This window comes from Lotus japonicus, chromosome 2, assembly GCF_012489685.1.
Source record: "Lotus japonicus ecotype B-129 chromosome 2, LjGifu_v1.2".
NCBI lineage: Eukaryota > Viridiplantae > Streptophyta > Magnoliopsida > Fabales > Fabaceae > Lotus > Lotus japonicus.
Genome location: NC_080042.1, coordinates 59537331 through 59551171, shown reverse-complemented (window position 1 = coordinate 59551171; position 13841 = coordinate 59537331). Strand labels below are relative to the sequence as shown.

At 41.9% G+C, this 13841-nt stretch overlaps 3 protein-coding genes across 3 annotated transcripts; 1 reads left to right on the top strand and 2 right to left on the bottom strand.

Annotated features, from left to right (window-relative positions):
* Positions 1-3060: 3060 nt before the first annotated feature.
* On the bottom strand, positions 3061-6381 carry LOC130736756 (UDP-glycosyltransferase 708D1-like). Its single transcript, XM_057588546.1, has 3 exons — positions 6361-6381; positions 4924-5694; positions 3061-4523 (listed from the first exon to the last, which is right to left on the bottom strand). Exons 1-3 carry the CDS (start codon positions 6379-6381, stop codon positions 3864-3866), a joined length of 1452 nt encoding a protein of 483 aa, XP_057444529.1. The 3' UTR covers positions 3061-3863.
* Positions 6382-6915: 534 nt separating this feature from the next.
* Positions 6916-7824, bottom strand: LOC130738589 (kunitz trypsin inhibitor 5-like). Its single transcript, XM_057590651.1, has one exon. The coding sequence runs from the start codon at positions 7753-7755 to the stop codon at positions 7093-7095; it is 663 nt and encodes a 220-aa protein (XP_057446634.1). The 5' UTR covers positions 7756-7824; the 3' UTR covers positions 6916-7092.
* Positions 7825-9513: 1689 nt separating this feature from the next.
* On the top strand, positions 9514-10983 carry LOC130736755 (uncharacterized). The gene has a single exon (XM_057588545.1). It carries the CDS (start codon positions 9514-9516, stop codon positions 10981-10983), a length of 1470 nt encoding a protein of 489 aa, XP_057444528.1.
* The last annotated feature ends 2858 nt before the right edge of the window (positions 10984-13841 follow it).

Genomic DNA, 13841 nt, shown 5'->3' with positions numbered 1-13841 from the left:
ATATATATATATATATATATATATATATATATATATAGAAGGGGAGAGGGTAAAGGGAAAGAGAAAATATTAATGATAATTCCTTTTTTTTAAAAGGGGAATAGATATTATTGATAAATGCCAAGAGAAAAAATCTCCTGGCCAAGTTAAAGTACTACAGCAAGAAACAAAAGCACCAAAATAAAACAACAAAAATGGAACAAGAGAACAACCGGGGAAAAGCCAGGGGGACTAATACAGCAGTTAAAAAACACAATACCTCAATAGCGGATCAGCAAAAGACCCTCCACAACTGACAACTGCAGCTAAATATGGCAGTAGCCTCTTAGCTTGGGAGCCTAATGTTCTTTTGGAAGAGTGCTTATTACCTTCAAATCCATTAGAATATTTGTTGTCATTTGGGAAGAAGTGAAGAAACAGATAAATAAGGCTATGTTTGTATTCATCATCAAGAACACAAAAATGGTGCGAGTTGCACCTGGAAAACAATAGGCATAAACATTGACCTTTATCACATTCGACTTATCATAAAGTCGTCTACTGCTTGCTTTCTCTTCATATATGGACATAATCAGGGCCGGTCCCGACATTTTGGAGGCCCTGGACAAATAATAAAAATAGACCCCTAACAATATTTTTTTAAAGAACATTATCTATATAAATTGTAAATATCATCAACAATTTCAAAAATGTGACTAACATAAACAAAACGTCATATCCACTTATCTAGTGAGTTAGGTAGAAGATCCCAAGGAAACCTTCACGTTCCAATGCTAATTAAGCTATTAAATATGACCAACAAATATCAAGTTACTTGTATTTGCAATTCTCTCTTATTAATTGTGAACACCTTCAATAGAGAAGTACAAAACTGGTCTTAAATGCAACTACTTTTTTTTTTTTGAAAAGCTTAAGATTTTTTTTTCTGAATAATGTAAAAAAAAATATTTATTTAGCAAAAAGGGGTGCGAAAAAAATTATTTAGCAAAGTGGGGTAGTTTTTGGAGAAAAGGCCACGGGCGTGGTGCCCCAATCAAAAAACTGTGGCCAGAAGTCTGAAAAGGCAACGGTTCCCTCTTAGTGTGGTAGAACCCAGATCTCATAAAAAGTTACGGTTTCTAAACTGTTGCCTGAAGATTTTAGGAAATAGTTTAGAAACCGTAGCCTTTGGAAATTTTTGTTTTGGGCCCCCTCTTTTTGGAGGCCCTGGGCTGTGGGCTTGCTTGCACAGGCCCAGGGCCGGCCCTGGACATAATAATATTCTCATTTCCATAAGTTGTTGGAGACTTGCAGGAACGTACGAGAAAATATTACTATCTGAAAACATTTAATGACAATATTAGTACAGAAAATTAAAAATATTGTTGAAGGAACAAATGACGAAAATAAAATTTAGACACATCAATTAATGTGTGATTGATGAAAGGTTTATTAATGAAGAGGGTTTCCTCCACTAACTACTATCAAATATCTTTTAAGACTCAATCATAGTATAGTATCGGATTTTGTAGTCTCCTTAGGAATTGTGTTGCTACGTACTCGTCTCACTAGCTAGATGTTTCTCTCATTGATTCATTCTTACATTCCAAGTTATATTATTCGACATTTTTATTTATTTTGCAATATTATTTTATTTATATTTATTTACTATTTTGTTTATATTTTTTTATTCTTATTGTTTGCAAGAAGAAATATAAAATATAAAATATGAAAATGTCACTTTAACATTTTCACATATTAGGTCATAAAATGTCTATATACGATCCTCATATGGGTTTCATTAACGGAATTCTAGATAATTTATTCTTAAAACTAGCTTAGTACAATTAAGAATGATCAACAAGTAAAATCCTTTAGTCTTTGTTTCTCGTGGGCCAAATTGTATCTGGCCAATAATCTGATATCAATGCCACTTATGCTAATAGATCTCTAAAATATATATTAGGGTCCATTTACTATGTTATATAGTATAAAGTCTCGCAGTATTAAAGTTGATAGGATTAATCTGATAAAAATTTAATACTATACAATGTTTCGACATACACTTTATAACTTATCATTTGAATTAATATAATCATGTGTTTAGTGAAGTCAGTAGTAGTGATAATGGTGGTGGTCGTGGTGGTAGATGACGGTGGCGGCGGTAGAAGAGGGTGGTAGTTGTGGCGGTACTGGTGGTTGAGGCAATGGCAATGGAGGTGGCGGTGGAGTAGTGTAGTGGCGATGATGGTGGAGCAATTATAAGTGGGTAGTGGTGTAGGTTGTGGTTGCAGTGTTGTAGAGGAGTGGTGGTGGTTGTGGCGACAACAGCGGTGGCGAAGAGTGGTAGTTGTAGTAGTAATGGTGGTAGTAGTGACAATGACAGTGGTGGAGCCGTTGGTAAGGGTAGTCGCGGAGTTGGTTTTGGTGGTGGCAGGGATGGCAGTGTTTTGGGTCAGTGGTGAAGAGTGTTGTGGATGTGGAGGATGGTGGTGGTAGGAGGTGATGATGATAGAGGTGGAGTTGGTGGTAGTGATGGTGGCAATGGAGGTGGTGGCAGTGGTGACGATGGCAGCAATGACGGTGGTTGCAGTAGAGGAGGGTGGTGGTGATGGTGATTGTGGCCGTGAATTAAAGAATTTCAAGTGATTTATACAACACAATCATCAATGATTAATTAATCTATTATTTTAATGTATATAAGCAGATAGAATGATTGAAAAGTCAAAAAAAAAATATTATAGTAATTTGTCATACATTTGGAAACTGACTGGATCTATTTTAGTTGGATTGATATTATTGTGATCTTTATAGCCCTTAGTGTAATTATTCGAAAAAAAAATGATTCACCTAAGAAAAAAGCTTGTGTGACTCTGAGATATTCATATTCAAGGGATACACTATCAAGTGGAAATTTTTCAAGAATTTTAGGATTCATAGATTAATAGAATTACTTGTTTCTTGGTTTAATTAAGCTTGTCCGAGCAAAGTAGTTAATATGTGCTTAAATGGTAATGTGTAATGTTGTAATTTAAGAGTGAACAAAATTATTTCAAACTAAAATGGAGGTAAATAAGTTGCTTTATTATTATTATTATTATTATTATTATTATTATTATTTTTTGAACATGAATTGAAATATTATTAAATAGGGGGCATAGAAGCCAATAAGTCAGCATGAAGCAAAGGAAGGAGACCCGGGGGCCCCTCCTCTACCCAAACAACATCGTTAAGAGAGGATGCATGCTTAGCCATGAAATGGGCGCAAACATTTCCCTCCCTACGAGTAAAAGAAAGATCAATATGATCAAAAGAACCACAAAATTTAAAACAATCCTGAACAATCATAGCCAAATAAGAGTCACCCTCACGCTGTCGCCATGCTTGGTGAAGTTGCAATGAATCCACCTCGAATTGGACGCGCCTGAAACCAAGTTGTGTCGCCAAACCCATCGCCCATCTCAAAGACAAAGCCTATGCAATTGTAGCTGAAAGAGCCGCGACTGGAGAAAAAGAAGCTGCGGCCATGATCAAGCCATCCTTGTTCCTCGCGACCATACCAAAGCTCGCTAGCTTGTCCCTCCCAAGCATTGCGTCTGTGTTCACCTTGATGAGCCCCGATGCAGGTCGCACCCAAGATCCTGACCCTCGAGGACGCATGGCGGCTAGAGTTGTCCCCGTGGTCTGTGTTCACCTTGCTTTATTACTCTAACTAAACTCGAGTTTTGGTGACTCCAAACCCACTTTATTGGAAATAAAGTCACAACCAAGCACAACAACTTCTAACTTCTAACAAATCTCATGTTATTCAACACCACTTTAAAATCAACATGAACTAATTATTCATTAGCCTAATGAATAAAGAGCAGAGCACTCATATGCCTTTAAGATCCCTCTTCCACTGTCCACTCCTCAATTTGTCTCTTGATTTTAACCTCACAACTCCCACCAATACCAGCAGCCTTCCTAGCTGCATCCTTCATTTCTTTTGCTTTAATTCTCAAAGACACATTGCTCATCATCTCTTTGATTGCCTTTGCAATCTCCTCCCCATTCACCACTGTCTCTAGTGATCCCCACCCCCACTCCTCTGCCCAAATCCCCACCCCACACATTTGCACCACCTCTGAGCAAATCTTCTGATCCCCATTATGGGGCCATGACAGAATAGGCACCCCATGCCACACAGCCTCCACCAATGAGTTCCAACCACCATGTGTCACAAACCCTCCCACTGCTGGGTGACCTACAATCTCCATCTGATCCACCCATGTCTTCACAACTATGCCTTTTTCCTCCACCTTCCTCATGAGCTCATTTCCCAACACACCTTCTAATTCCTCCTCCTCTTCCTTGTCAACTTTCTTCAGCTTCACCACCCACAAAAACTTGTACCCACATTCTATTAACCCATTAGCAATACCTTTAATTTGCTCTTTTCTTGTCTCTGTCTTGTTTCCAAAGCAAACATATACCACTGATTCTGCAGATTGTTCATCAAGCCATTTCATTATAGAACCTGAGCAATTCTTAGACGAGGATGCCTATAAACACAAGCAATATTTCAAAACTCAATATACAATAAAATGATAAAAAATACTAAAACTCACATAACATTAAAGTAGCGAATGCTCTATGTCCACGTAAGTTAATCCCTAGAAGAAGAAAATATCTCATGGTCATGGAGCTCATGATTGTGTCTAATGCCCATCAAATTAGTCCATATGATACCCTTAAACTTCGGTCAAATTAGTCCCTAACTAATCTAACCAACATAGTTAGGACTAATTTGACCGATTTATGGACTAACTTGGCGGACAGGTACACTTACTTGACTGACGGTTACACCTTCCAGGTATGAGAATTCAGCATTCACTTGATAGTCAACATTAAAGTTAAAGTGATTGTGTCTAATTAGAAATTAGTGGATTTTATAACCCACACCTTCTCAAACTTACAAGGCACAGAGGGACCAAGAGCAACCACCGGCGGCAACCCGGGAACCACTCTTCCATCATTGAGCGCCGCGAGCGCGTCCTCTTCAAGTTCTTCAAACGAGTTAATGAAAATCCCACTGAGCTTCGTGAGATTTGGACTATCCTCCATGAAAATCCTCTCAAAGAGACTATCAGGCTCAAGAAGCAAAGGAGGAACAGAGGATCGCGCTATCGGCGCGATCCCCGGGATCTCAACAGCATCACCAATGAACGAACACGGTTTAGCACCTGGACTCCGAGCAGCAAGCACAGAAAGATGAGCAAAGAAAGCCAGCATTCTAGCTGATGAAGTGAAGCAAATATAGGTGGGAAAACAGAGTGTTCCGGTGACGGGAAGCAACGGCGAAATCAATGTAACGTCGTGGATGAAGGCGGAGAGAGGCGGAGAGAGTGAGGAGAGGATGGGTGGAAGGAGGTGAACGGAGCGGCGAATGGCTTCGAACTGGAGCCAGAAAGGGTCGGTGGTGTTGACTTGGGTTGGGTCAAGAGGGCTGAGGTTGAGGTCTAGTTGGGTGAGTTGGTGTGAGGGGAAAGCAGAGCAGAACAGAGCAATGAGGTTTGACTCGGCGGTGGAGACGGTGGGTTTAGGGGTGATGAGTGTGACTCTGCAGCCGTGGCGGAGGAAGAGCTCGGCTGTTCTGAGACATGGGTTGAGGTGGCCTAAGCCAGCACTTGGAAGGAAAGCCAAATGGACAACCATGGCTTCAGAGCTCAGAAGCTAGATAGGCTGTGAATTGTGATGGAGTTTGATTTGGTGAAGAAGAAGGCTTTGAATTTAGGTGCAGCTACCCCTTAAACGTGATGCACTTATTTGTGGAAATAATGAGAGTGACTTGAAATATTGTGAGAGTTAGGTGTGGACCAACGAATGGTTATAATTTAGCCAGTGAGTACATTGTTCATGAGAAATCAATTTGTCTTGACACCCCATTTATAGGGTGAAAAATATTAGAAAAGATAGATGAGATGTAGTTGGTAGTGTGTGGAGAACAAAAATAGAGTTTGAAAGGAAATTTTTGTTTCACACTCCATTTTTACTTACTACAAACAAAAATAAGAATCAATATCGATATCAATCAATATAGATTAAAAAAAAGTAAAAGCTATCAGAGTCACTTGCTGATATGTCAATTCGTGGTGCATTCTGCTATTAGATTGACTCTTCAAGCCTCTTTCTACACCTGTCTTTTCAATAGTTAACCTCCTCACGAAACACATGTGTCACTCCCTCCTTTCTCTTCCCTGATTCACACGTCCATCTTGCGTTCTTTCTCTTTGGATGGTGTGTTGATACTTCATCTTCCTCTGTTTGAATTCAAATCAGAAACCTAAAAGAAGGTCAGCTCTCACACACACATTTCCGGATCAAAACCCTCCTCCACACCTTCGCTTCGTTCATCGCCATCCCTGGCCACAATGTGAAAAGTTTAAAAGAATTTTTCTTTTTTATGAAGGTTTAAAACCCCACAAAAATAAGTGTTGCAAGTGTTATAAATAATTGATCGAAACTACATTTTTGTTATAAGTCAGTTGCACTACTTCAACTTACTAAATAAGTTTTATTGGTTAAACCCAGCTTCATGGCTTCATGTGGATTTTATAGATTGAGTATGGCTTAGTCAACTCACTTTCTTGATTCCTTAGTGAATCATGACTTTTAAGTTTTAATCTTCCAAATCTACTTGATGTCTATTCAGTTAATCCAGGTGTCATTAAAACTAGTGATTTAAATGATGTAGAATTTGATTTTCAAGCTTTTTTATACATCATTTCTTCAGTATTCCTTCCTATTTCTGTGTCCCACTTTTCTTTTGAGAAACCAATGAACAACTCTGCTTTCATTCTTCACTTCAATTCAAAGAAACTGATGATAAATCACAGAATTAGAAATAAACATACGGGGAAAAGAAATGAAAAGCAGAAACTAGACACTTGGAAATTGGAATCAGTTAAAAATTTAAATTCCATTTCACTTCTACATGAAAAAGAAGTTGGCAAATCATCAAACAGGTACATTGGTACAAGGCATCTTTCTGCTCAATATGAACCAAGAAAAGGAAATTTCTTATTATGGTTTTCAGCACACACTCACCACAAAAACAAAAACCCCCCAAACTTACACACTGCTAAGATCCTGGTTCTTCTTCTGAGCTAATGTAGAAGAAGCCTTCTGAAACCTCACATAATATGTTTCAATGTCATCCCCAATAGCCATAACTTTGGTCCCATCAGCATCTTCATAGGTCCCTACAGGAGCACACAGAACACCAGGCACAGAGGGACAGAACTTGAAACTATAGATCTCATAGGCATGTTCTCCTGCAAGCCTCTCAATCTTGAACTTGCTAACAAGGTTCCCAGCAACACCACCAGTGCTCAGAAACCAGAACCCTGACCCCACCTTCAAGAGCCTCCACACTTTTGGTTCCTGGCAGCGGCTACCCAATATAGGCATTTCCACAGTGAGATCAGTGAGTGTTGGAATGTAACCAAGATCTGAATCTGCTACATGAAATTCAATAGGTGTCCCAATTTTAGAAGGGTCACGGATTATATCAAGTGGGCATGTTTTGTTCCTTGTGCGACCAAGTGTGAGGCCTCCATTGTCAGCCCAGAGTGGCCAAGCATAGTACCCTACTCCTGGTTCTAGAGGGTTACCTTGCTTATCAACCACTGGTTCTGGTTCTGGTTCAGCTGCTAGAAGTGGCTGAGTGTTGAGGATTAAAAGAGAAAGGAAGAACAATGGAAGGATTTGAAACATGGTAGCTGCAACCTTCATTTTTTACTTTTTTTTTCTCTAATTGAGGTTTGCAGATTGCAATGTTTGTGTGTCTTTTAACATTTCATTTCTATAGTTATATAGTGTTGCTTATGATTCAATTTGGACATGGTGATGAAGTGATGGTTGTTTTAATATAGAAATTTCGGTGTATGGAGCACGAGATTATTAGTTTATGTTGGTACAAATTAACAAAAGAACAAAAGCTCATGATTTGATTGAGAAAAGTACATTAAATATGCAGCAGAACGTTGATAACTACGAAAATATAAAATGATTTTAAGAGTATTTTTGTTTATATTATAGTTGCCACGAGTGGCGCGAGGGATAATTTAAAATAAAATTTTGAGGATTCATGGAACTCGTTGTGTAACTGGGCTTACACGTCGAACAAAGACTCAGTCCATGACAGGAAAACAGTACTCTACAACTTACACGTGATAAGTGTTTTTTTTTCGGGAGGAATTATGTTGTGTTGACATTAATTTCCTCATCACTTTAGATAAAAAATAAAAGAAAAGAAAGAAATGAGTGATATGATTTATGATATAATAGAAAACATGAAAAAAAATATGAAGAAAAATTTACGAAAATAAGATGAGACAGAAAATAAAGTGTAAGTGCATCGTTACTTTTTTTGAAAATGTAGTAAAACTTTGAGAGAGGGCGCATCTAATATGGGAAAAGATTTATTTGTGTAACATTACATGGACTGGGCGAGACTCCAGGGTCCCTCGCCCAGGAGACCTGACCTTGGGCGGGGGACGCGCCATGACCTTGGGCCTCCCTTCCCTAGGCCTAACTGGCCCATTTGGACAAATTAAGGGCGCCAAAGCCCAACTCCACCTCTATAAATAGGAGGGGAATACCAATTGTAAAGGACTCTTAGCTCATTTGGGAAATAATAGCATTGAAATTCAGTTAAATTTTCTCTCTCTAAGCGGTTAGAGTTTCTCTTTCTAAGCATTCACATCACTTTCCTCGCACTTTCACTACTACTTTCCCTCTCTATGTTCTAGCACGGAACATTTGGCGCCGTCTGTGGGGATCGGTAGATTTCAATTCCCGGACTACGTGGATCGTGATTCGGTTGAGTGAAGCTAGTTTCTCTATGCGATTTCTTTCCAGTTTTTCTTGATGGATCGTGATTTGGTTCCCGCGCGATTCGCAATTTGAGTTCGAGAAGTTCAAGTTTCTGTGAAAATTGGTGCGATTCAGAGGCTTGTGGTTGAATTCTCGATTATGATCCAGAAGTGGATTCCTTGATTTTCCGTACAGTTTCTTCCGTTTTCCGAGTTTTTCCGAAAAAAATTCTCCAATTCCGATGGAAACACGTCGCAGACGACGTGATGAAGATCCTGGACACCGGGATGTTTCGCCGACGCGCCGCGTCAGAGGCAGGCTGCGACGTGCGCAGGTGCAACGTAAGGAGACAGATCGGGTGACTCCTCCTGCTCCGCCTCCACCTCCTCCTTCTCCGACGCCTCTGTTGCCCTCACCGCCGTCCTCGCCAGAGCGGTAGAGGTGACCCACAACGTCAGGAGGAGAGACTCAGGCACCTCAGGTGCCGATCTCCAGCATGATTGGAGACGTCTGATTCGTAGTATTGACGATATATGACAACGAAACAATTATCTTCAAGAGCAGCTAGAGTATTATCGTTTTGAGCAGCAAGATGAGGGAGAGCGCGAAGCAGAGGCTGTGGCTGAGTTCGAACCGTTTTCAGCGGCGGTAAGGGAAGTTGCCATTCCAGACAATATGAAGAATATGGTGCTGGAAACCTGCAGTGGAAAGGCTGATCCCAAGGAGCACCTGCCGTATTTCAACACAAAGATGGTGATCATCGCCGCTTCTGATGCGGTCAAGTGCAGGATGTTTCCGGCCACGTTCAAAGGCACAGCAATGGCGTGGTTCACGACTCTACCACGAGGATCCATCACAAACTTTCGTGACTTTTCATCCAAATTCCTTGTCCAGTTCTCGGCGAGAAAAACTAAGCAGGTGACGATTGAAGATTTGTACAACGTGCGTCAATCTGAGGGCGAGACTTTGAAACAGTACGAGAAGCGGTTCAGTGCTGCATCAGTAAAGATAGAAGAATCCGAGCCAAATGTTTGTGCCCGCAGCTTTAAAAACGGATTGCAGCCAGGGAAGCTAAATAGTAAATTGAGCCGGAAGCCAGCCAAGTCAATGGCGGAGGTGAGAGCCCGGGCAAACACGTACATACTTGACGAGGAGGATGACGCTTTTAAGCGGAGACGCGCGAAGGTAGAGAAGGATGGCGAGCAGAGGAATGTGTCGCCAGAAGATAAGCCGAGCAAGGAGAAAGTAGAGGGAAGCAGAAGGCGGGACATGAAGGTTCGAACAGGGGAAAGGGCGCCGAAGGAATCTTTGTATCCCAAAAAGGAAAATTTTGAGCAGCGCCGACCCTGGCATCAAGCAGACCCACGTCGCCGAGAGGAGGCAGGGAAAAGTTTGAACGCCCACCTGACAGAGCTGCTGCGTGAAGTCAAGGCAGCGCACGCAGTTGAAGGGGGCGAAAGAGGAGCTGACCCGCCGCGGACAACGACAAATAAGACCAAGTGGTGTGAATATCACCGCTCAGCAGGACATGACACTGGGGATTGCTTTACTTTGAAGAATGAGATTGAGAGACTCATCCGAGCGGGGAGGTCGCAGCTGAATGAACGCGGTGATCGTTGGAACGGAGAGCGAAAGCAGGGGAACAAGTACAGGGGGTCTCGCAAGCAAGATGATCGCCGGCGGGAAGATCGTCGCCACACGCCGAATACTAACAAAGAGGAGACGCTGGCCGCACGGAAGAAAGGAGCAGAGGAAACCTTTAATAAGGATCTTGAGCCACCGGTTGGCACGATAAATACAATTGCAGGCGGTTTCAGCGGGGGTGGCGTAACAGCTTCAACAAGGAGAAGACACGCTAGGGCGGTGACGTCGGTGCAACAATACGAATCTCCTTTTGGGTTCAAACATCCCGACATAGTAAGTTCAACGACAGACTTTGAGGGGTTTAAAACGCACAAGGATGACCCTATAGTCGTCATGATCAGGATCAATAGTTTCAATGTCCGCCGAGTCCTTCTGGACCAATGTAGCTCTGCTGATATCATCTATGGAGATGCATTCGATCAGTTGGGATTAACAGATAAAGATTTAATGCCTTATACAAGAACTCTGGTGGGGTTTTCAGGCGAGCAAGTTTGGGTGTAGGGATATATAGATTTGGACACAATCTTTGGGGTCGATGAGAATGCCAAGCTCCTTTGTGTGAGATACCTCGTGATACAGGACGTAGCTTCATACAACGTCATTATAGGAAGGAATACACTTAACCGTCTTTGGGCGGTAATCTCCACGGCCCATATGGCGGTCAAGTATCCGCTGATGTGCGGACGAGTGGGAAAGATTGCAGTTGACCAAAGGCGAGCCAGAGAATGTTACAACAACTGCCTCAGCATGTACGGCAAAAAAGGAGCTGGCGAGGGACACCGGTGCCACGAGGTTGAGATTCTAGAAGGCAAACAAGACAGGTTGAGCAAGCGGAAGCAAGAGACAGAACAGATTCTCGACAGGAAGGTAAAGGGGCAGCGGGACAGTCAGAGCCGGGTTAAGCAAGAAGGTAAGGCAGGGCGAAATGAGCAATTCACAGATATCCGAGCAGAGGAACGCTGGGTTGGGATTATTGATGACTAGGAAAGGTATAAGTTTAGTAGGGGTGCTGGCAATCGAGCCTAGGCTCACGCCAGGTCAAGAGCGGCGATTGGAGAAGTTGGTAGAGGATAATTTCAACCTCTTCAGCTGGAGTCCGAAAGATGCGACACTATGGCAACTTCCGCGGTTCAGGACACAAGCTCTTTCGAGCAAGGGACCGAACGAGCAGGAAGGGAAAGCGGCGATAGGCCAGGAAATGGACTCAGAGGTTTTTCAGCGCCAAGGTTACGAACAAAAGGGAAAGGAAGTGTTTGGGAGGACCCAGGAAAAACAAAAGGCGGGGAAGAGAGGCCTGACGTACCGCAACAAGAACAAGGGAAAGGCTAAGGCAAAGCAAGGGAAATTGGACAGAACAGTGACTTTCGGGAACAAAAAAGCCAAGTGCAATGAACGAGAAAGTGAATTAAAGGCAAGCTGGCAAGAAAGGAAATTCCGCGACGACAGGGAGTGGGTGGCGAGTACGTCAGGCACTAAAGATTGAAGGTATGAAAAACGGTAGAAAGGGGGGTTTGAATAACGTTTTCAAGATAAAACTTCCACCTTAAAGATTTTAACAAATCTTTTCGAGAACTAAGTGCTAAAGATAACAGATAGAAAAGCACACAAGGATTTTTATCCTGGTTCACTTGATAAATCCCTCAAGCTAATCCAGTCCACCCATTAAGGTGATTTCTTCCTTCTTAGAATGAAGGCAATCCACTAATCAGGTAAAGTGTTACAACTGCACTTGAAACCTACAAGTGACTAACAATTACACTGACTTAGCTCACACTAAGATTCACTCTCTTAGTCTTCTCTAGGATCCGATCAACCTTGATCTCCTAAAGGTAACTAAACAAACTGTTTAAGAAAGAATGTTTACAAGAGATTTGCTTCTGAAAAGCTAATAGTAAACACAATGAATTCAGATGAAAGAATGCTAAGAAGTTTTTTAGTATAGCTTGCGCGTGTGTAATTCTTCCAACCGCATCTTTCAATCTTCAGCCTCTATTTATACTCCAAGGATTAGGGTTTGAACGCTGCATGGAAATGCTACCGTTGGAGGGCAGTTCTGGAAATTCCAGCTTCTGCTGTGGCTGAGAACGTTAGGTAGGTCGTCAGGATAGTACATATGCTTTTGTACTTGGATAATGACTTGACCTTTAAACCTATCAGACTTCTGATCAGGGGAATGCTTCATGTTGGAACTTGTGAAGCCAGTTGATCAGAGTCAGAGGGAAAGCACAGATCCTCTGACCGTTGTATCTTCTGATTCTGAACTCAGAGGGAAGTACATGGTCTTCAGAGTTTCTTGCTTCTGGACATCAGAGTTTCCACTTATTCAGCTTCTGGATCTTCAGAGTCTTCTACACCATCAGAACATCTGAACCTTCAGAGTTTCATGGTTGTCAGAACTTCTGGACCTTCAGAGCTTCACGTGACTGAGTCCATATCAGAGCTTGTATAACTTCAGATCTTCTGAAGCATTTCTACTGTTCAGAGTGAACATAGATGTTGCGAAAGCGTTGCTTGGGTCACTCTTTAAGCACAGTGCTTCTGATTTGTGTGAGATTGAATTGAGGTCAGAGCCTGTAAATAGCACACTCAGAAAAACACGTTAGAGTACCATAATTGTTCATACTCAAATGTTAACTTGTAATCATCAAAACATAGAGTTGTACTACTCGATCAAAACTTGATCTTACATAGAGAAGGACCATCTTCATTATCACCATCATCACCATCGTCTGGCTTGGTGGTTTCAGCATGCTTCCTCTTAGGCTGGTCAGTCTTCTTCTTCTTCTTCAAAGGAACATCAGACTCCTCAGAGGATTCTTCCAAGACCATCTTCCTCTGAACTTTCCTCTTGGGAGGAGAGTCAAACTCTGGAGCTGGTGGCAATCTTCTGAAGAACTCATCCACATCAATCTCATACCCTTGTTGCTTCAGCCCATCAATGTAGCACAAAATAGCCTCTGGGTTGTCTGCTTGGGTCCACAGAGGGAAATCTTTCAGAGGCACCCTTCTGTATCTTACTTCATCAGAAGTATCTTCATGAGTAGGGGCTATCTTCTTCTTTACCAAGCCCATCTTCTTCAAGGATGTGGCTGTGAAGACATCACTGACTATTGTGGACAGATCTTCTGTGCTTCCTGCATTGATCAGATCTTCTACGAATTTACTTTCAATGAAGAGATCTGAAAGCAATCTCCCAAAGGGGATGTACTTGATGGCAGACTTGATGGAGGCAGTTGTTCTGGACTTCCTGATGCATTCCTTCAGGTAAGAGAACAAGAAGAAGGGAAGGCAGATCTTCGTCTTATCCTGAATGAAGAATAGCATTGCCTTCTGGCAGAAGTTGATGTAGTCTGGGGAAC

Bases quoted from the DNA above. Each gene is read 5' to 3' on its own strand.
- LOC130736756 (XM_057588546.1), bottom strand. From the start codon at position 6,381: ATGGCGATGAACGAAGCGAAG. The intron at 5,695-6,360 runs GTGTGGAGGAGG...CAGCCTATCTAG, and splicing joins TGGCGATGAACGAAGCGAAG to CTTCTGAGCTCTGAAGCCAT. The intron at 4,524-4,923 runs GTGTGGGTTATA...TTGTGTTTATAG, and splicing joins TGCCTTGTAAGTTTGAGAAG to GCATCCTCGTCTAAGAATTG.
- LOC130736755 (XM_057588545.1), top strand. From the start codon at position 9,514: ATGAAGAATATGGTGCTGGAAACCTGCAGTGGAAAGGCTGATCCCAAG.
- LOC130738589 (XM_057590651.1), bottom strand. From the start codon at position 7,755: ATGAAGGTTGCAGCTACCATGTTTCAAATCCTTCCATTGTTCTTCCTT.